General features: G+C 29.9%; 1 protein-coding gene across 2 annotated transcripts in view; it reads left to right on the forward strand.

Moving 5' to 3' along the window:
• LOC129963110 (receptor-type guanylate cyclase Gyc76C-like) overlaps positions 1 to 24,033 on the forward strand; it is a 426,844-nt gene that overhangs the window by 395,516 nt on the left and 7,295 nt on the right. For both annotated transcript variants that reach the window (XM_056077187.1, XM_056077197.1), the window contains 2 exons: positions 11,939 to 12,182; positions 13,598 to 13,696. In XM_056077187.1, coding sequence (XP_055933162.1) covers positions 11,939 to 12,182; positions 13,598 to 13,696 — 343 coding nt within the window. The remainder of the gene's footprint in view (positions 1 to 11,938; positions 12,183 to 13,597; positions 13,697 to 24,033) is intronic.

The raw sequence follows: 24,033 nt of genomic DNA on the forward strand, positions 1-24,033 counted from the left end.
AGAATATAGCATAAAACATACATTAAAATAGTCTGTAATTTTTAACGATTAAAATCTGTTGAGATGTAAATTAGAAAACCATATCTTGTTAATTTTGGAAGTTTTTACTTTAAAATCTCTTTTGATAGTATTTTTAACATTTAATATTATTTATCATTAAATCTATATTACGTATTAGGAAATGGGAGATATCTGTAATACATAAAACTTTTTAAAAGTGTTTTCTTTACTAACAAAAGATATCATGATTTCGTAAAAGTTTAATATCTGATCCAATATCTCTGAAACAACAAAACTTGGTAGAAAAGATTGCTTTCTCTCTCTTATAAAAATATAACCAATTTGTATTGCGATGGTTGTTTCCTAGATAATCAATTTTCATTATGTTTCTTTTGCCAAAAGTGGAGCTATCATATAAAGTTTATTAAATATGAAGCAACAGAATGACGCTTTCATATTACTTGAAGAAGAAATCTCGTTGCAAGTAATGTATTTTGTTTACAGTTAATGGGCTGAACTAAATAATATAAACGTTTACGGAATATTGATGCCTAACATATATATAATTCTCCAGAGTTAACAATAAGGTTTTAAAAATATGGTTTTATTTTTATATTATTAAAAAAAAACTTCTATTGGATGGTATAGAGAAAAATAGAGCTACATAGTTAGGAAAAATATGTGATTTTTATTATAAAAAAATCAGTAGACGGTAGAAAAAGAAAACGGTAGGGTCAATCCGATTTGGCTGCTGAGCTTCCCTTTCGGTAATAGTTTGGAAATCCGAGTTTATCAAAGGATCGGTGTGTAGTTTAGATTTGCTTATTGGGATTTAATATCGTATGAACCAAATTTGGTTGAACTGCGACAGTAAATGCTCGTCGTATAGTTAAATTTAACCAGGGTCAAAAGTCTTCCGTCTCTTCATTTTTTCGCATTCTAGACATAAAAGAGAAAGTATTGCAATCGTCAAAAATTTGTACCTTGAAATTTTGACGAATTTCTGCGAATGAAATATTTCTAAGAAATCAAAACACATCTTCGGAATCTTTGTCTGTCTACCTATACATAATTCAGAATTGGTTTCATCTGGACTATTGAAACTACCAAAATGATCTTTGCACCAAATGTGTAGATTTTTATTGAATTTTGAATGAAATCCATTCATCGGAAATCTATGTCTCATTCATATTTTGTCTGATCGAGTGCAAAGCATAGAGAATTAAAGGGGTAAAATTTGGTCCATAGTTATGGCATCTAAATTGTAGGTTCTTGACAAATTTTGAACCAAATCGGTGTGCAGGTTGATCGTCTGTATCTTCGCAATCATGTAAAAGCAATAAAAAGCAATAACTTTGAAAGCAATGACTTAGATAAAGGAAATTCGATATGTCGTCTTTTTACTAAAATTTTAATTGATATAAAAACCTCAAAAGTGCATGTTCTGTTTTGTTCACTATATTGTGTTAAGAAAAAAAGAAAACTCTCATGTGCGAGATTCTAAAAGTAAAAATCCGAGCAATTGTAGCAAACAGTGCTTTGTCAAGTCAACATTTTTAACATTTTTTTTTTTAAAAAATAAGGAATGTATAAATCCTTTATTAGGATGTTTAATAAAAACCTTCTGCTGGTCCCTTTCTATTATGAATCCCAAAACTTGCACTTTCGGGCTATTTAATTCATCCAAGAGGTAATGCGCAGAAAGATGTGCCAATTTTCAGAATTCTTTGTTAGGCCTTAAAATTGATTTCTTTCCTCTCAGCCCTATTTAAGAGAAGAAACGTTTCAGGGAGCATGCGTAGAAGTGCCGAAGGTTTAATTAACAGAGAATTAACAGAACTTGGAATAGAGGTGTTTGTTATGTGTCGTTTCATCTAATTACAATACAAATCCCCAAATTTCGTTCAGAAATAGCCTTTGTACAGCCCTTAAAATTAAATCTGCCTAACAATTATTTTATGATTTAAACAATAAAGTTACAGAAAAAAAACTTTTGAACTATTACTAAGATTTTTTTTTTCTTGAATATCATATCAGTAGGCTTGATTTTTTTTTCTACTTCACGAATTTAAATACTAATCAAAATGAATAAATAATTATAAATTTTTCCTATCAAGAAACAAATTAATCTCAGCCTTTTTTAATTAAATACTATAATTAATAGTTAATGTAAACTTCTTCCTAAATCTTGAAATCAATTTTTGACCTCATTCCTCATATTACCGCCTCATTTATTTATTATTTTTTTGGTGGGGAGGCTACTTTGCAAGCAAATTGTTTCCGAATATTTCCTCATCAGTCTTTGTGAGTGAAATTATCCCGTCACGGAACCTTCCGTAAAAGTCTTCTTCAGTTATTATCGTGTTACTCACGCCGACGTGGTTGCCGCGGTCAAACAATACCGTCCAAAACAAAAATCCCGTCGAGCGACGGTAAGCTTAGAGGCCCGGCCATCAGTCTTTCCCCTCCACTGGCTGAGTAATTGAATGTCACTCTTGTTGGAAGATTAATATCTTAACGCTCTCAGCACCCGCTGCGACTCTTGGACGTTAATTACAGTTATTTCAACTCGGGCAAATACTTGCTAATGATCTGAACTCGAGCATAAAATATCTGCTTGCTTTCTTTGCTCCCAACTTCTGGAAAGATAGATTCTTCCTTGGTTCCAGCTGTGGACCACCTGTCTTTATAGTCTTTTGTAACTTTTGGACATGTAATGTTTAAATATTAGACAACTTGTGTACATGCTTTCATTGTTTTTAATGATAAATGAATTAGTGAAATATTTATTTGATGTTTACAGCCGTTTTCAAGAAACAAGAAATCACATTATGTCCATAATTAGTTTGCATGTACAACACAATAAAACACATATACAATAATTAATTAATTTTACTCACAAGCATTGAGATGTTGCAACATAGTAAGGTGTATTCGTATTTGCTTGATTTTGAAACGCTTGGTCTTTTGTCTTAAAGAGTCCTTAATGCTTTCCATATTAGTTTATGTAGGGACACATTCTTTCATTTTTAAAATTATGCAGATATTGATCTCATCTTTCTCGTTGTTTCGAATGCCTCAATTTAAAAAAAAAAAATTAAATTTAAAATACGAAAATAAAAATTCGGCTCTCATTGTTTAAAATTTGACATTAAAATTTGATGTCGAAGTTCAAATGTGTTTCCGTTTATGTGGTGAGCAAATTTCGAGAGGACCCATTCAAAAAATTTTGTGTTTTTTCAAAACGGGGCGCTTGATAATTAGCTGAAATTAAAATTTGAATTTATGTGAATTTTGAAAGTATATATTTATTTTGCTTCTTTTTTTTTTTTTATCCAAAAAAGATTTCTCCTATGAACGAATTCAACAAAGGAATACCAATATTGTCTTTCGATATTTCTTTATAAAATGTGACATTGTAATTAATATGAAAATTGAAATAGATTCCTTTTAAATTAAATTTGCTGCATTTGATGTAATTGCTTTTTAATATCAAAACACAAAAGAAATAATGCTTTTTTTCTGTGACTTTTCAATTTTATAACTATTTCAATATTTTATTTAAGGTAAGTAAATATGTTAAAAAGTCGGTTTTTGTCAAAGTTATGAAATATTTTTTTTAAATTTAATATTCTTAATGTTTAAATAGGTTTCTTCATAGAAACTTTAGAATTTTGTTTCTAAATCTATTTTTGGGGAAGTTTCACTCATATTTATGTTTGAATTTACATGCGGTTTTAATGCTAATTTACATTTCTAAATGCTATTTTCTCAAATTTAAACTTTTATAAAACTTTTTTATGGGAAACCTCATCAATTAAAATATAATGCATATTTTTTGTTCAAATTTAGTGTGGTAATTTTTCAATATGTTCTGCAGTTCCTTGACAGGAGAATCAGTAATCTATTCATTTAGATATATTTTATAGTTGTTTTAATGCTTCAACATGTGAAAAAAGGGGAATATTTCCTGTTATTTATCAGTCGAACACCCAATATTTTTTCTTTATATCTAGTTAATATTTAGCCAAAAAAAGCCCTTTTTACATTTTTTTAAAAATCATTGCCGCTTTATTAGTATATTATGGTTTTATAGGTGTTTTTCAATCATTTTTATACAAATATTTAAAAAATATATATAACTATTTTCGAACGTGTTTCAAAACATTCATCCCCAATGTTGTCTACCACAATGATGTAAGGCTCCTATACACTCCAAGTTCCTAAATGATATACCGACATTCGACTCCGGAAATATTGGCTCTTATTGCAACTTTTATAAATGTATAACTCATTCTTTTTCACTGAAAGCATTTCCTGGATCGAAGTGGATCGGTGGAACATTAATCAGCGAATCCAAATCCTATCTTTTCCCCAAGTATCTTCTCGAAACGCAGCAGCGAGGGTTTTATTACTTCCCTTCATTATTCTCTTAAGTGCTCTTTTACTCGTAAAACAGAATCGGAATGGTGGGCCACCAGCTGCTCTGGGAATACCCCCAGCAGTGGAGGGTTATGATTAACAGCGGGATATGATCCTCATATCGAGGAAACACATTCGTGAGGATGATTGCGTTTCTGCTGGTTGCACGTTTTTAGGCGATTTTATTTTACTTGGCGATTGAATTTTGTAATATTTTTTTTTCAATCACTTTCTAACGTAGAAGTTTTGAAATTGTGCACTTTTATGTTCTCGATGGAAATACGCCATTTTGAAACTATCATTGCATGCCAAAGATGCCACCTGGTGATGAATTTCAGGAAAAAAAAAAATATTTTTAAATTCCATTACGTTTATAATAAGAAATTATAAATTCAGAAAAAAATATTGGAAATAATTTTAAAAAAAATAATTTTTAGTACAATCAATTAAATTTTTTTACTGTTTTTTTTTTTTTATTTTTTTTTTTATTCCCAGATGATATTTTGAAACACTTAATGGCAACAAAAATTTAAAATGCAGGATAATGAGCCCTACTAATGTGGGAATTCTAGTGCCTTAAAACTGGCATAATTTTTCACATATTAACATAGAATGGAATTGTCATTTCCATATGAACGATTGGTCTCAATTTTAGCTATACACCCTACATGAGTCAGGAGTTCATTGAATGGAGCGAGTCCGGGTTTATAAGGTTAAAGATCATGCGCGATCTAAACCCACTCCAAATTTTTGATCAACCCGTTTCCTGGGTAAGTCAACCATCTAACTCTCCGACCCGCCCTAAGGCACACGGATTTAAACCACAGAGCTGAATGACCGGACCGCCGCAACAGCAATTGGCGGGAACTGTGGTTGAGTCCTAAGGGCCGTCACCGGCCACGGTACAACCCTCCCCGCAGGAAGTACGTCCCGTCATCAATGGGAGGAGCCAGATTCCCCACCTATTAGTGTACCCTCCAGGGTGACGAGATCCAACCACCATGCCGGAAGCATCTCATCCTCATTTCGAGGTGCCCCCCCCCGAGGGTCCCGTTTCCTGGGTAAATGAGCACAGATATCTAGGGTTAGTTTTAGAGGCAAAATTAACCTTTAATATAGTCTGTGTATTTTCTGTAGGCAGTTCAAGGTCACAATTTCTACCTCGTTACTGGTTGTTGCATGGCAACGCTGATGCAGATAACAGTGTCACTTTTTTTTTTTTACACAGCTGTAAGGTATTCCGAAGGTAAGGTATTCCCGAAACGTATTGGCGTGGGGAAAAAAAAAACAAGCTTTGTTGAAACCATGGCAACGGAGAAGGAGAAAGAGTGAAGAGTAGGGGAAAGGATTGTCCTTGAAACGCCTACAGAAATTATACAGACTATAGTCATATTAAAGTGGTATTCACCAAAGTTACGATAACGAGTGTTAAACTCAACAGCTTAATTGCTCCATGGAGTAAGCTATCGATTAGACTCAAGCTTCTGTTCTACAAAGCGATTTTAAGACCAGTTCTAAGTATTGTTCTAGAACTGGGGAGCCATTTCTGTCCAAAGCATTAAGAAGTTGCAAGTTTTCCAAAATAAACATTTGATGAAGACTTTTAATGCACCCTGATACATTAAAAGGAAAAAACTTCATGATGACATCCAAATTGAACCTGTTTCGAAATTTATTAAAAGAATATCAATTAGACTTCTCAAAACATTATCCCAGATTCGCAACCATTTACTACAACTGCCAGCTCTAGGAAAAGACGTAGAACAGCAGTCGATATTATCTACATAAACTTTTCATCTGTAAAAAGACAGAAAATTTCTAATTTCGTTTCTAACCTGGAGAATTAAAGTTTTTTCAAAATTATTTCTCTTTCGGTCTTAGATAGCTATGATGAGCTGCACACGAGAAATTTTTCTTCATTTTTTCCGAAAATAATGAATTAAAATAGTTAATTAAATTAGACACCATAATAAGGCACATGCAATGTAAATCCATTAAAGTTCTCTGTTCTCCCAAGAATAATAAAATTATTATTTCTTTATTAAAAATTCGATCATAACAATTAAATGAATAATTATACCAAATTTCATAACATTAGAGCCTTATGTGCTTGTCTAAACTAGTTCAATTAACTTTAATCTTTCCCTGAACTTACAAATTATAATTACTATTCCAAATAATGAAGTGGAGGTGCTCGTGACCACTTTGTCAGACCTCGGAACTCTGAAACATCACGATGTTGCCGTTGCCATGGGTTAATGATCGTCACTTCAGTGATTGTTGCAATTTTAAAAACTTTTTAAGTTTTTGGAAGTATTTGCTATGATTAAATAGTAAATTTTTAAAACTGTTTCAATTTTTTGATTGCAACCCAAAGATTTCTTTACTCTAAAACTGACAGACCACTCTCTTAGAATAATATCAGTATACTAATAAACACAGATACTTATAGAAATGTAATTCATTGATATTATAAAAGTAACCTTGTTAAAATATCTTAAACAAATATTGCTGCAAGACTGAACCCAATTTGTATTTACGGTTTTTAATTTTACATATACACTCAATAAATTTGCATACACACATCGTTTATTTAACAATGCACATAGATCTAAATCAGTATTTCGGCAATGGTTTAAATTATTTTTTTCATTACACAGGATTAATCATCTAATTATACCTCACACTAATTAAGTGTCATTACATCACCTAATATTTTATCTACAATAATATTTTAAATTTAGGATCATTGAGCAGAATCTTTCTTCATAGACCTCATAATATAGTTTAAAAATCATTTACAAATAAGACAGTCCTAATGAAAGGGGAGAGGGAGTGATAATATCCTCAATCACATGCCCTGCCTGCCATAGCTTCGCAGACCTCTACGACCTCCTAGCACAAGCCACAAATTCCAGAACACCCAGAGGGTGAAGGGTCATTTCTTCTTCTTTGGTGGCATGTCGCCACACATCTTACTGTCGAATCCTCTCCCCCCCCCCCCCGAAAAAAATCTTCCTCCACTGTCTGAGCGTCGGCATTGGCGATTATCTTCCCGATAATTTTTCTTCCCTTCAAAGAACCTGGGAAGACATCAATCCAAAATTTACATTTTCCCATGTGCACTTTTTTTTTTTTTAATTTATAATTATTGTTGAATATTGTTGCATTTCAGTAAAAGTAAGAAGATTCCAAATTAAATTTTCTGTATGATATTTAATTGTTTACAAATTACAGAGAACAAGTAACAGCAACGCCGTGATATTTCGGAGTTCCGCGGTGTGACAAAGTGGTCACGAGCACCTCCACATCATAATTTGAAATAGTTATTATAATTTGTAAATTTAGGGAAAGATTAAAATTAATTGAAACTAGTTCAGACAAGCGCATTAGACGAAAGCTCTAACATCGTAAAATTTGGTAGAATTGTTAATTAAAACTTTTATGATATAATTATTAATATAAAATAATATTTTGATTATTTATGGGGGGAAATAGAACTTTAATAAAATTACGTTGCACGTGACTTTTACTATGGGGACTGATTTAACTATTTTGGTTAGTTATTTTCGAAAAAAATTCGAAAATTACACGTAGTTAGTTCGTCGCAGGGCGAAACAGGAATAATTTTGGGAAATTTTAATCCACCAGATTGGTAACAGAGTTAGTTAAGAGAACAAACGCAGTTTAAAAGTACATATATTTATGTCTAGCCTTATGAATACACAATATTGCCCTTTCATTATTCTGTTTATTCTATTTATTAAATGAAAGTTCATTCATTTCTATGTGCAACCCTCTGACGTATAGAAACACGTATGTTTTCTATATTATTCAAATTTTTTCTTATGAATTATGTGTGGGAGGGAATATCAACAGATTTTTCAAAAGCAATTCTTTCCTTTTATGATAGCTCAGAAATGTCATTCATATTTATTCCTTTCTAAGAGACCTGGAGTTATTATCTTGAAATATCAAAGCAGTTCTTGACAGAATATTTCCGAAAACATGGAACGAGCATATCGAAAACTGCTTTTACTTTCTTTTAACTTCCAACAAAAATAGAAAATATTGTACGATATTCTCTTTGTTTTTGTCAAAGCAAAAGGAATAACATTTTTCTTCAGTGTTTTACATTTCGATACGATTTCGTATATACTTTCTGAAGCTCAATTCTTTAATATAGTTTCCAACCTGTTTTGTATTGTTTATATCTCTGAGCTAAGAATTTTCCATACTGCTGTATTATGGACATATATTTAAGAATTTTTTTAGTTTATATTTTATTCTAATATTTCGCATTTTATTTAGTATCCAAAAATTGCTTTCTTTAGAATATGACATATAAAATATTAATTTAGTATCTGAAAATTTGGGATGAATAAAACGATATTAGTTGTTAATTTTACAGTGCAGAAATATTGTTTAAATAAGAATATAGCTCATGTACTTTCCGAAAACATGTCCATTTTCTGTATTAATTTTGTCAAGAAACGAACAGTTTTCTTGACAGATGTGATACATTTTAAACCTAATAAAAGGGAGCGTTTTCCTCTCGTCATTCCTTTATATTGACTCAAATAGACGCCTTTGTTATTCAGCTTTATTTAAAGGTTTCCTCAAAATTCACGCAAGATTTGAATTTGATACCATTTATGTAGTAAAAATGTTGTTAAAAAATACATTTGGCAGCTGATACTTTAGGGTTAGTAAAAATAGATCGTTACAAGATAGAACAATGTGTTTTCATTGTTGAACAATATTTCAAAAGTAATGAAAGTCTGGCTGCCACAGTTCGAAAATTTGAGAATTGGCCCCCTAGATCGTGTGATTTAACACCATTGGATTTCTTTTTATGTTGTTATTTGAAGTCAAAGGTCCATGCTAATAAGCCCACAAGCACGTGTATCTTGAAAGACGAAATTCAAAGCTGCATCAATGAAATTCAGCCTTTTTGCAAAATGATCATGGAAAATTTCGACAAAAGATGCATGTGTCCCAACAAAGCCATGGAGGTCATTTGCCCTATTAGTTATGCCATACATAACTCTACCCCGTGCACTTTACGATTCAATAAATTAAAAGAAAAAATCTGAGTTTTTTATTTAATTCAAATATTGCGTTAAATACGTGTTCTATCGTGTAACACTCCATTTTTACAAACTCTAAACTATCAGCTATCAAATGGGGTATTTTTAATAGGTTTTCTAACACTTTACTGTACGAATGGAAACAAATTCAAAACTTGCGTTAATTTTGGGACACCCTTCAGAATGATGAGAATTAGATATACATTCTGAACCTCTTCGTGCGAATCCAAATTTTAACTTGGACCAAAAAAATTTAATTCCAAGATCATATTCTAAATTTATTTTATCCATTTTGTTCTGTTTATGAGTTATCGTGTCGATATATACACTAGTAGAAAAACCACCAACAAACCAATCTTTGATGGAGCTCGCCTAAAATGGGACACACAACTGTGATTTAAGTTAATATGTTAAATGACATAAATCTAACTTTTTCAATTAATTTACTAATTCTAACTTTAACAAAAAAAAAAAAATAGACTGACATTAAGTCACCCTTTAGATATATTTGATAGAAAATTTGGCACTGATCAGGGGTTATTAAGAATAAAGCAATATGTCAAATTGTATCTGTCTAGTTCAATGATGTTTTGAGTCTCCGTGTTCACATACACGCAAATGGATAGATGGATTTCTCATTGAATTTCGTTCTAAATTCCAAGAAATCTATAATTTTGCTGTAAAAAAAGCACCAGATTTGATTCTACTTACTCGTTTTGTTTAGATATATTTTAAAGATTTGAATGTTAAAAGGCAAGCCTATCAGAATTAATTAATTTATTAAAAATAGCCTTTAAGTTTAAAAGCAGATCTTAAAACATTTAAATTCATCTAGACACTGAAATTTTTAATGATTGTTATACTTTTTATTTCAATATTTAATGTACAAAATAGTTGAGATAGAAAAATACAAAAAAATTATTTGAAGACTCTATTTTGTAAAATCTTTAGCATAATTAACTTGTATAGTTTGTCAAGAAGTTATATATTTAATCCGAACAATTCCGTATTAAAATTTATTAATCTCATAATCAATCATTATAAAAGAATAATTGATTATTTTTCTATTAAATTTTTAAATTGTATTTTTATTATCTGATACACTCCCTAAAAAAAGTAATGAAAGTTTTTATTGAAAGTTCTTTCATTTATGAATCATAATGAATTTGATTTTTTAAAAATTGTTTTAAAGTTTCATTATGATGAATTTTACACAAATTGAAATTTATTTCATTAATTTCTTCCATTATAGGGGATTAGGTGTACTTCTTTTTCCGTTTTCGAATTAGACTTCAAATTTTCCTTTGGTCAAATAGTAATAATTTTTTTAATGCTGAATTGTTTCAGCCCTTTCTATGAAATATCTATAATATTAAACCAGTTTCCAAAATGTTTGAATTACTGCTAGTACAAAAACCGGATTGTATAAATAACCTTTCCCAAATATTATAAATTAAAACTTCTGGAATGAAATTCCAACTGCATTTGCTCGTATAGGTTTAAATTATTTAGAGGTTTTTAATACCTCATATGTAATATATTCACTCGTATGTATGTCTTTAATACCTCATATGTACGAGGTTTTTAATATCTCGTATATAATGTATTCACTCGTATGTATGCCTTTTTATACATTATATAATAGGTTTACATTATTACTCTTATAGGTACCCACAAATCCCTTAGTTAATACTATCCAGCAGTCCCATAAGAGTTTTTTTAGATCAGAGTCTTTATTTCATTTACTCTCGAGCCTTTTCGAAGAGAAAAAAAACACTACTATGTACATATTATTATGAACTTTTATTAAAAACAAATGAATTATTCAGTATGAAATAAAACTATTAATTTAAAATCTATTTTTTAAAATAAAGTGTTAAGTAATTATATATACTTGTATTTTCTATTGGTTTCTCTCTTATAAAAACTGAATTTTGTATTAAACTTTTCAATTATCTTCTAGTGTGATAGAGCTTTAAATTTAGCACATTTATGTATTCCACTTAAAAATAAAATGTTTTCATTTTTTACGAATTAATTTAGGCTAAGGAATTAACAAATAAAAGTTTCAATGCCATATGAATGTTACCACTTGGAAGTGAATTTTGGAAAAAAAATGTATTACATGATTCTACAATATTTATATTACGAAATTTAAATAAAAAGTGGAAAGAAGAAAATGATTGAAGTAAAATTTTAATCTTAAGAGTAATACGAGTATTATTTAAAAATCATTATTATTACTTTACTGTATTTGAAAAATCTGACTGAATTTGTATAACTCTTGTGATTTAAAAATTTTTAATTTTAGATTATTTAGAGGCACAGCACATAATTTAAGAATTTAAATTACGAGCTGTGTCTCATAATTTCTGTTTCACTTATATTATAATTGAGATACCTTATAGTTTTCTTTTTATTCACAGGTAGTAACGTTTTTAAATGATTTGTACACTGTGTTTGATGACATCATCAGCCATTATGATGTGTACAAAGTGGAGACAATTGGCGATGCTTACATGGTAGTGAGTGGTCTCCCTATCCGAAATGGTGACAACCACGCTGGCGAGATTGCTTTTATGGCGCTTGAGTTATTGGAATCGATCAAAACTTTTAAGATCCGACACAAGCCTAACCAAAAACTCAAACTCAGGATAGGCATGCATACAGGTAAGTTTAATCCATTTGTACACTTATTTAGTTATTAAATTCAGATATTAATGTTTTTCTTCCAATTGGTTTCACCTTATATTGCTAATAAACTTTTTAACTATGTTTATTATAACTATGTTTTTGAAGTCGGAATTTTGAAGAGGAAATAAAATTTTACGGAAATCGTTCAGTGAATGCGAGTTGAAAGAAGTCAACTACGCTGGGTAACGGAAAACGTTTTATTCCATAAAAACGCGGAGCACAAGTAGCAAAACATAGCTGCGGCATACCCAAAGAACAATATTTGTAGAAATGAACAACAAGCAACCAGAAACTAAATGGATAATTAAGTAATAACACTATAACACGTAGTCACCAGATCGCTGTGAGATTAACAATTCAAAAAGAGTACTATCTTCTCGTGTGATTGATATTTCTACCAAACTTGTTTTTCAATAATTTATTTCCTTCATGAGTTAAATTTCATTTCGTTGTTGCCTAACTCGTAAAATCTGTATGATAATACCGAAGAATACATTTTTTACTTTCGGTCGAACCCTTTTTTAAGTCACAGGAAGTTCATATTTTTAATCTCAAATATGCCCTCAACTTCTATAAATAACTTCTTAAAACGTTTTTCCCGTGCTTTTATTATGGTATAGCGTATATTTTTTTCTAATTTTTTGGCCATTTTCTTTCCTAAATCATTTTTTATAACTTCCTTATTTCGCCGCTAGGGGTAATGTAATATTTCTCAATACATTCGGCATAGTCACATTACTTACTTATCTGTGCGAGATGCCATTTTGAATTCAAAGGGCTTATATTATCGTATATATTAACATCTTAAATATATTTGCAAGTATAAATACACTTGAAACGAGTTTTTGAAGAATCAAAATTTCAGAATGATTGTCTTCTAAAATTAACAAGGCATTCACAATTTCATTCATGTTTATGAAACTGAAAGTTGCTTTCTTAGATGATCAATCGCTTGTAACCCAACCTTAAATTTCTGTAAAAACATTTAAATTCTGCCTGACAGTTCTAATAAATAAAGTAACTCAATGAAAAAGTTTTGGAAAGTAAAATAGTATTTAGATCGTTTATTATGATGCTGATTCATTTCTTTTGATAGAATTTTATACTGTGGCATCATTATCAGATTCATTTATTGAACTTGATAACTTTTCCTAGATTGCGAGTGAGGAGACGAATCTAGATACGGTTTTGACTGTCCTTGAATTCATCTTCTTAGATTTTAAGTGATAGAGAAGAGCCCAGATATATTTTTTGATGAACTATACCATTTTACAAATAAAAGGAAACTGTTGGTATAGCAGCAAAGTCATCCGAAGGAAAATAATGAATATTGTCTTATCTTATATAAATGAAAAGAAGCAAAAATATTATTCATTTGTTAACTCTTTCAGGTCCTGTTTGTGCTGGGGTCGTGGGTCTCACCATGCCAAGATATTGCCTTTTTGGAGATACTGTGAACACAGCATCAAGAATGGAATCAAATGGAGAAGGTGAAATATTTTTTTTAATTATATGTAATTATGTAATTTTTCCCCACACAGGGATATCTAATGGATAAACAAATTGAAAAACTTAAAATATTTATTAATGATATATAAAACTATGTGCAGCTTATTATTTACAAGATAAGTTAAGCATCTTCTTGTTAACCCATTCGAAACGGATTGCATTGTGTATATAAAGAATGTCACTTCAATTCAATTATCTCCAAAAAAATGTTCCGTCTCGAATGGGTTAATATAGTTAACTATTCAAACTAAAACTTATGGAGCATACTTATCTAATTACACTACTAAAAACAAATCTTTTGACAAAAGTACAAACTTTGTTTGATTAGGTACAGCACCACAGCTCAAGCATCAATTTTTTCTGTTCTCTTCCGCATAGTAAGATAGACATCCAGCCATACATAGTCAATATATTTATCATTAAGTATACGTATTAAGTTAAACTGACTTCTAGGTGTGGAGAAATACTCTAGTAATCACACATAAAATCTATTATGCATACGAAATGTTGCTGTATAATTTACTTCTTGCATGAATGCATATTTTTTATTAAGATTTCACATCTTAACAAATTCACTTGGTCGAGCGCCTCGGGGACTCTCTCTGTTTCCTTTCTTTAAGATGGAAGATGTCTCAAGATGCTCCTCTGTTCTTTTATTTAATACTGCGAGGAATGCACTTTTGAAACATTCATTTTAAGGAATGAGTTCCAATAATTTAAATATTAGACTCGTACTATAACTTTTTAAATATCAAACACCTTCTATAGTAAAGGATTTTTATAGCATCTGTTATTGCAGAAGAATTTAAAAAAATAATATATTTCCTTCGTTGTACTTCATAAAAACATTTTCTATCTTTTGATAAATCCTGTTAAAATCTTTCTATTTTTCATTTCAATTTTCATCCAATCGTCCTACATATCATACTTCCAACATTCATACACAATCATGTCTATTGAAATCCAAGGTCATTATCTCTTTGCTGTTGCAAGTAAATATTTTGCTTTAGAAATATATTTTTTTTAAAAAAATAATTGATTTTTCACATTTCATGAAAAGCGTGTTAACATTTCATACTTCATATTTTGATGTCCCATTTTAAAGGATATAAATCAGCGTCAAGGATCCTATTTTAAAGGGTACAACCATCAATAAAAAACATATTTATGCTCATTATTATACCTTTCCAAAACTGATATCGATGAAAATGATTCTATCCAAAAGTATTATTTAAATTAATTCACGAAATTTTGCCTATAGATGTACTTTGATGAATTGATTTCTATGTGTGAAATTAGCCAACAAATACGTATTTATGTAGGGTCTGATAAAAATTTCTCAAGTTAATAAGTTTAGAAAAATGATGCTTTCAGTATTAAACGTGTTATCTTTTAGCGATATATGGAAAACTATTATTTGCTTAGAAAATATTCTTTGCTTACTAAAATAATTTAATTTTGCGACACAAAATAAGGAAATTTATAGAAAAAAAATTATATAAATATATTTTGATAATCTTAACGAATTAAAAAAAATCCCTATCCCTATCTCAAAATCCCCACCAATATTGTTAGGATAAGATATTGAACTACTATATTCAGAATACTGAACAGCACATTGCGGAAATATTTCAGAAAATATTGCGTTTGTAGGAATATTAAATTTTTACATTGAGAATAAAGCCAAGATTCTAAACATCAGAATTAAAAAAAATGCATATTTGTTATAGTTTTCGAAATAATTACAAAAAACATCTGCAAATTTTATACCAGTTTATCATTAACACTCATTTTCTGAAAAACTTGTTTTATTTTTGAATGGTCACTTATCGATTTACTTTACAAAAAATTCGAACTTTAACGGTTATCATAAAATAAGGGTTAGATGAATATTGATTTTAATTTCAGATCAGTCAATTTTAATATAAAATAAATTTTTCTTTATCTTTAAATTAATTATTTTTTATTAGAATTAGTAGCATTAGAATCAGTAATATTTCATCAAACGTAATTTTTCTACGAAAAAAAGGACATTAATGTTGTTAAAATGCGATTTTTAACAAATGATTTTCGTATATGCCTTTTCTCTCTCTCTCTTTTCACTTTAGCCAGTTCAGTTCGTTTGACGTGTATACATATTATTCCAAATTCTCATTTTGATGGGTTCGATGTATAATTTCTTATCTCATACAAAAGTAATATTATTCGCCTTATTAGGATATTTGAAAAAATTGACTGTGTAACCGTTTGTATTGCGTTCGACATGTATATGCGACGTGACTTGATTTTAAAAATGGGAACTTGAAGGACTTTAATTAATAAATTCCACAGTTAACTAACTGATTACTAATTTTTAATTATCCATCTCTAATTGAGAAAATGATGTATATTTATAAATCCTCTTTAATAAATTTTATCATATACTTTTGAGATTTCATTTGAAATTTAAAAAATGAACCTGCTAACTTTGCTTTGTTTTTCTATTTATTAAATGCATTATCTTATATTAACAAAATATCCTTTCTAACTGAATATCCTGTAAGTTTAGAGCAATTTAAACATCACAACAAATTTTTCTAATTAGAATGAATAAATATCATGGCGATTTAGATCGCAATAATTTAGGGGTCCTTTTTATGCTTCTCGATGATTGATTTTTGATGAATGCTGATTTTTTTTTTAAATTATACATTTAAATTATGATTGTTCTTTTATTATAATATTTCAAAAAACAAAATGGGAAACCTTGTAAAAGAATGATCTAATTGCATATCATTATCAGTTAAATTACATAGTAAATCGATCTATTTTATTGTAATACATTATTACAGAAAGAAACAATATTTTTTAAAGAAAGTAAAACGATATCATTTGAAAAAGATTCTTTTTATTTAATGACCGATTTTAGTTATGTTTATTTAACTTTACAAAGCCACAGGTAAAAAAATAACTTTACTTTGCTTTTAACAAATTAATATACATCTAATACACGGTTCTCTTTAAACGGAGTTTTAAGTAAGCAGCATTAATCAGGTTTCAAGAACTTGTGAGTTTAGAAATGAAATTAGATACTCGAATTAATAAAAGATGCCTGTTCGAATCCTTAATGGAAAAAAAATCGAAATAGCAATGAATTAACTATGCTGTTTAGTTCGGCTTAATAGTTTGTCGTCTTGTATAATTTGTTTCCTCAAATCATTTCCATCCATACAAATTTTGGAAAGACGAAATAACATACTCTATTTATAGAATCCGCACCCCCTTTTTTCCCCTTACATGTAATTTATAATTATGCAATGCATTTCTGTGAAAATCCCCACTCCCTTTTCGTTTTCTTCGTTCACGACTATGCAATAAATTTCTGTGAGAGTCGGGATTTTTTTTTTTTTTTTTTGAAAATAAAGAATGTTATATTTGCTTTAAATTTTGATTTTTTTTTAATGTTATAATATACTGCATTAATTGACTTTCATAACACACATCAGTTTTCTCTTTCCATCGCTTGCTTATTTTACAATAGGTTTGACATCTTTGGCCCATATGTGGTTATTTAATCTATTTATAATTGAAGAATATCCATTATTAAATTATTAAAGGGAGGAAAGAAGAATGACACACATAGATAAACCAACAATTCCAATTCTTCCATTTTGTCTCTCAATGCAAAGGTAAAAATTCCTGGGAGCATTGTTCTACGTAACAAATAAATATTTTCAGTACAGTCCCTTGCGAGGAAACTGAATATATGAAGAAATAAAAATATAATTTTTTTTCTTAAATAGAATAAAAAGTAATGACAAATTTAATTTATTTTTGCCAGTATTCTGATACTAATGATACTCGTTGTGGGAAATATCTTCACATAAAATCAAGGATTCGAGTCAAAAATGTGGAGAAATGATAAATATAAATTTTAGTTAATTTAACGAAGTTCACATGGATATTAGTGAAAATATAAGCAATTAAAGAAGAAAGAGAAAAAAAAATAATTTAGCAAAAACACAAATCTATATACTTTTTAATAAAACTATACATTGCGGAAACACTTTTGAAAAAAATTGTTTTTATTAAAATTTATCATTTTAAGAAATTTCAAAATAATCGTTTTCTTATTTGAGAAGATTAATTTAATTGAAATTTTATTTTGAATACCATTTTGTGTAATACAAGAAGAAATATATACTATCAGCTCAATGCAATCAACAAATAAAATGCATTATCGTATTTTAATTTCTTTCTTATTTCATTTATTGAAATACTTCCAAATACACAGCTTTACTCATTATTAGATCCGCTTATTTTGAAATAACTCTTTATTAACGATAATTAAAATATTAAAATGCTGTACTCTTAAGATTTTTTTGTATCATAAATATATGTAAAATATTTTTATGATATTGTTGAATATTTGAAATATTGTAAATTTAACTATTTTGATAAATAAATATGATGAATAATATTCATATAAAATATTAAAAAATGAATCATTCTTCAGTGCCAACTTATTTCAGAATTTTATTACTGTTAGTAACAAATTTTTAAATTAATTTGTTAAACTTGAAGAATTGCAATACATTTTTTTTTTATAATTTATGCATTATTTTCTTTTTTTTTCCCTGTGTCTTGTAGAATTTAACGCATTATTCCAAATTAACAGCTTCACTTGTTTTTTGTTTATATACTTTTGGAATGCAAAACATCTAATTTTTAAAAATTTAACACAATGTTCTTGGATAGAATTTGAAATCCGAACTAATAAAACTTTTGTATTATATTGTGATTCTTTTTACTTTTGCAAGTTCTGAGTATGCATGTGATAAACTTTGAGCCTCGATATTCAATATTCACTTTCTGTACCAATCCAAATCCAATATCATCATAGAGTTGTGTGTAGATCTCTTGATAGTTAAACCCGTTTGAGTCGAAAGCCTCTTTACTGTATATTGTGGAAATTTGGAGGTATTGTATTCCATTATTTTCCACTACCCATGATCCGAAATAGCAAACTCTGTCTCAGAAAAAATTGCCTTCCAATGACTTTCATAAAATGAAGTGAAAAAAGAACTGGCTAAACTTAATACTTTTAAAGTATAACCAAGAAGAGTTCATGAACTTTTGTGAAATTCGTTCTTTGTTTTGCTATAGTTTGATGCTGTTTAGCTAACATTCATCAACCCTTTGTCAACTAATGTACTAATTATGAGCTTTAAAAATATTGTTACAAACCTGTGATGCGGCTTCCCAACATAGTGGGTTCCATAGGAGATCTCAGAGCTTGGCGACGAATTTGGCGACTTTGGCGCCGAAATGAATTATACCCGAAACATCGAGAATTTTCCCGATCCGTCCAATAGGAACGGAGTTACGCCTCGAACGTTCCTGATTGGTTGAGAGGCTTCTAGCCCCGCCTCCTGAGACCTATAAAAGGAAGCACCCGCAGCTCCGGGTAGTGGTGAGTTTTTAGCTCCTAGCTCCCCTACTAGATTTGGTGTCTATTCGGCCAGTACAATAGATATTGCTCTTGTTAAAGATTTTCTCTTCCCTTATGAAATTACTTCTATACCTGAACTCAGTTCAGATCATAATCCTGTTCTCCTTAACTTTTTTCTTAAATATTCACTCCCTGACAACAATAGAAAAATTTCCACAAACTGGATCAATTTTAAACAAATTTTATCTAATACTTGCATTGATCAAAATTATGACCCTCAAACCCCTGAGCAACTGGATGAACTTGTTGAATTCTTCGAAAAAACCATTATTGATGCTAAATTTGCTGCTTCAAAACCATTGAAATTCAACCAAAACTACATTGATCCAAAAATCAGATTTCTTCGTAAAGAAAGAAATTTTGCCAGAAAGATCTTTCAAAATACTCGCAATCCAGTCTTCAAGAAAATTATGAATAAACTTAATAAAACCATACAAACATTAAATGAAAAAACTGAACAAAATGAATTCATCAATAAACTGGTTAATGCAAACACTGAAGATGGCTCCTTTTGGAACTTTGTTTCATCATTTAAAAAGAAAACACAAAAAATTTCCGCCCTTAAAGGCCCGACTAGTATTGTCAATACTGACATCGATAAAGCAAACTGCTTGGCAAATAGCCTTGAGACTCAATTTCAATTAAATAAACTTAATCATGTTGAAACAGAGCTGCTTGTAAATAATACAGTCAAAGACTTTCAGAACTCACTACCCAAATATTTCCATGATGTTACACCACCATCTACAACTGAAATTACTGACTGCATCAAAAATCTTAAAATTCATAAAGCCCCTGGCTTAGATGGTATCAATAACAAAGTCCTACGTAATCTCCCCCCAAACCTAATTACATTGCTTCAAATTATAATATTTAAAATTATGGCCATTGGTCACTTTCCTATAAAATGGAAAACAGCTGTTGTAGCACCTATTCTTAAACCGGGCAAAGATCCCACTGAACCGTCCAGTTATAGACCCATTTCACTACTTCCCTCCATTAGCAAAATTGCTGAACATATAATATTAAATAGGTTAAACAAATTCCTTGATGAAAATAATATCCTTAGCCCTGAACAATTTGGTTTCAGAAATAACCTTTCAACTACTCATCAACTTGTTAGGGTAGTCGAATTTGTTGAAGAGGGGTTCGCAAATAATCAAAAATCGGCTGCTGTTTTCCTTGACATTCAGAAAGCATTTGACAGAGTTTGGCAAGATGGCCTTATTTACAAGCTCATTACCTACAAGTTACCACATTATATTGTAAAAATTGTCATTTCATATTTGCAGAACAGATTCTTTTGTGTTCGCGTTAATAATATTCTCTCAGACATCAAACCTATAAAAGCAGGTGTTGCCCAAGGCTCCAAAATTGGTCCTATTCTCTTTTCACTTTACATTAACGACATACCAAGACAATTTAATACCATGTTCTGCATGTATGCCGACGACACTGCAATACTAGCCAGGAATAAAAATCCAAACTTCAACTCAATAGCACTCACTAGGCATCTCAAAACACTTGAAGACTGGTTCAATAAATGGAAAATAGAAATTAATCCTAGCAAAACTGAAGCTATCATGTTCACAAAAAATCATGTATTTAAAGAATTCCGCCCAATTAAAATTAAAAACCAAAATATCCCGTGGTCTAAGGAATGCAAATATTTAGGTGTCATTCTTGACAATAAACTAACATGGAAACCCCATTTTATTTATGTTAAAAAGAAGTTTCGAGACCTAACTCGTAAATTCTTTCCCTTAATTTCTCGAAACTCCAAAATGAGCAGGGCCAACAAAATACTTATTTACACTGCCTATTTGCGTCCAGTTTTAACATATGCATGTCCGGTTTGGGGATACGCTGCTAAATCTAACCTTAGAATAATTGAAATTCAACAGAACAACCTTATCAGAAGATTTTGTAATTGCCATTGGTATATGCCAAACACAAATATGTATAAAGCACTTGATTACCCTCCACTTAAAAAGTTTATTAAAAAACTTGCTGAAAAATTCTTCAAAAATCTTGACAATCATGATAACAAAGCAGTTCTTGATATTCCTAAATATGTTCCTAATCTCCGTCTCAAAAGACCTCGTAACATTTTGATTTAGCCCTCCCTAATCCTTTGTTTTTCTCATTTTAATTACTTCTAAATTTGTCATACTTCTTATCACATCCTGTCAGACAATTGTTACCTTTGCTTCGTCATGCACCTCACTCCTCATCTCCTGCCTGTTCCTGTAACACAGTTCATCGGACCTTTTTGCGAAGATGATCACGTTAATTACTGAAAGCCAAGTCTCACAATAGTTTTTTTCCATTTACCGGAGATTAAGCCCCAACCCTCGGGGCTAGGCGCTCCGTCAAACATATCATTATTACTCCGGGTAGTGGTGAGTCGAGTGGTGAACCAGTGGTGAATTGAGGAGAAGTCGGAAGCGACAGAGCAGAGTAGTGGTGAGTCGACAATGAATTGAGTAGTAGTCGAGAGTCGTCGGGATCGACGGTGAAGAACTCGTCTTCCAGGGACTAGCGGAGCAGAGACGGAATAGAGCTGCTGTGTATATTGTTGTATGCTGCTGTGTATATCGTTGTATGCTGCTGTGTATATCGTTGTATGCTGCTGTGTATGCTGTACATCTCGGCTGAAGATAATCGTCTTCTGTGCTGTATATAGTTGTCGTCTTTGTGCTGTCCTGTGTGTCTTCGTGTAAATAAACGTCGTTGTTTTATTTTCTACTGCCGCCTGGTGATTAAGCGTTCTCCACACCATATAACTCTTACTATCCAAACGAACCCCGGAAATTTCGGAATAATATATTTCCCGTGCAACAGTAGTTTCTTCTATATAATACAACAATTTAATATACAGAGAGGATAAAAGATTGTATATTAAGCGTAAAGGCTATTTATTTTTAAATCATCTTATTCTTATTTTTTTTTTAAATTTACTCTGACAACTTGGCGACATCTTTTTACATTTTCTTTTCTAGAAAAATGATTTATTCCCTCCCTCCCCCCTTGGTAACTCGAAAACTCATGAATAACTTTGATAGTTACTTTCGACCATGTTTCCTTCATGGATAATTATAATAATCATACTTGCGCGCTTTTCCAATAGAAAATTGAAGTGATAAACGTTGAGACTCGATAAATCATGGCTCTAGATTACGTAGAGGAATAAATTACTGCAGAAATTCGGTTGACGCTAATATGCTCTAAGTTTCTGCATTAATTTATCACCTTGTCTTAGCATACATTCATTAAAAGATACATTTATTTCTTTTGTAAAGTTTGGCACCATTATTTTGGACTGAAAGTTAGATGACACATATTTTTGAAGACAGTCACCATTAACAGGATACTACTCTTTGTATTGAAAGTTTAGTCAAAACTTGTTCAAGAAGTTCTGAATTGAGGAACCCTCAATACATTTTAATGAATGTTTGAATATGAATATTTATACCACAGCTCCTTAATCTGTTCAGAATCTTCGGGGGTTCCACAAAGCCAAACAGCCGGTATTTGCTAACAGACTGTGCTAAACTAATATGAAATTATCTTTAATAGAATTCCATTCTACTCATGCATCACTCATATTCTTCTTCATGAATAATTAGTACAAAATGTCTTTAACTTCAAAGTGGATAGTCATTTCAACTTGTTCTGAGAATGGCAGGATTTTGTTCGTTTATTATAATTAAATGCAACAATATTTTACAGATTTTTAAGTAAGTTTTAGCCTACAATGTGACATTGAATATATTACATTGATTGCTATTGATTGAGATATAGATTACATTGATTGATTTTAATCTTATTAATATTTTCAGTTTCAGTTTATATTCTTTTCTAAACAATTATAAACTTCTGTTCAATTAAAAAAAAATCTGCTTTTAAGAATGACAAATACAAAATGATTAAAATTTTTGTATACGATGATGACGAGAGACGCGAATCGATATGTTTTATTATTCCGTTGTTTAGCCATTCATGAAATATTTTGAATAAGAAAATTAAATAAAAGTCTTGTAAATCTTTAAAAAGATGTGGCATCAATGTTTATACATTTTTTGAAATATGATAATAAGAATTTTTATCTTCTTCAAGCATTTGTTGTCAAGAGTATGAAATTCCATTACTACAATATCATTCAAAGTATCATTTAGCTTTTTATATTATATTTTTTAATTGATTGATTTTTTATATACTTTTAAAAACAATTTTAATCTCTCTTTCTTTGGTTAGTATATCATAATCAATATAGTAAAAGTGAAACAAATTTTTAGAGAAAAAATTAGCATTCATGAATATAAGAATGTTAAATACGAAGGAAATGAGCAATCTTATTTAATGGAACATTAAAAAAATATTTTTTATTTGTGCAATAAAATATAGAATTAATCTGTACTTTTTAGTTTTTTGACTTATAAATATTATGAAATCTTTTAATCAGTTTGTTCCAAAATGATGATACATTAAAAATCAATCTGCAACTTTCTCGTATGAAATCAGAATTGAATGAAATTTATCCATTAGTTAATAATTTAGTTTTAAAATATTAAACTAGTGTGTTCTCAAAAAGAATATTTAATTCCTTATTCTAGTACAACAATTGGATCTCTAAATATCTGAGAATAGAGTGAAAATTGATAACAAAGCTGCTATTTTATAAGCATGAAACAAATAAAGTTACATTAAAGTACAAAAAAAGAGTGTTCAACCTGTGTTGAAATTCTTTAATTGATCAAAAATATGTTGTAACTTTTTTTTATTACATAAAACTTGGTACTATCATATATCTATGAATTTCAGTTC

The sequence above is a fragment of the Argiope bruennichi genome, chromosome 1, assembly GCF_947563725.1.
Source record: "Argiope bruennichi chromosome 1, qqArgBrue1.1, whole genome shotgun sequence".
NCBI classification, from domain to species: domain Eukaryota; kingdom Metazoa; phylum Arthropoda; class Arachnida; order Araneae; family Araneidae; genus Argiope; species Argiope bruennichi.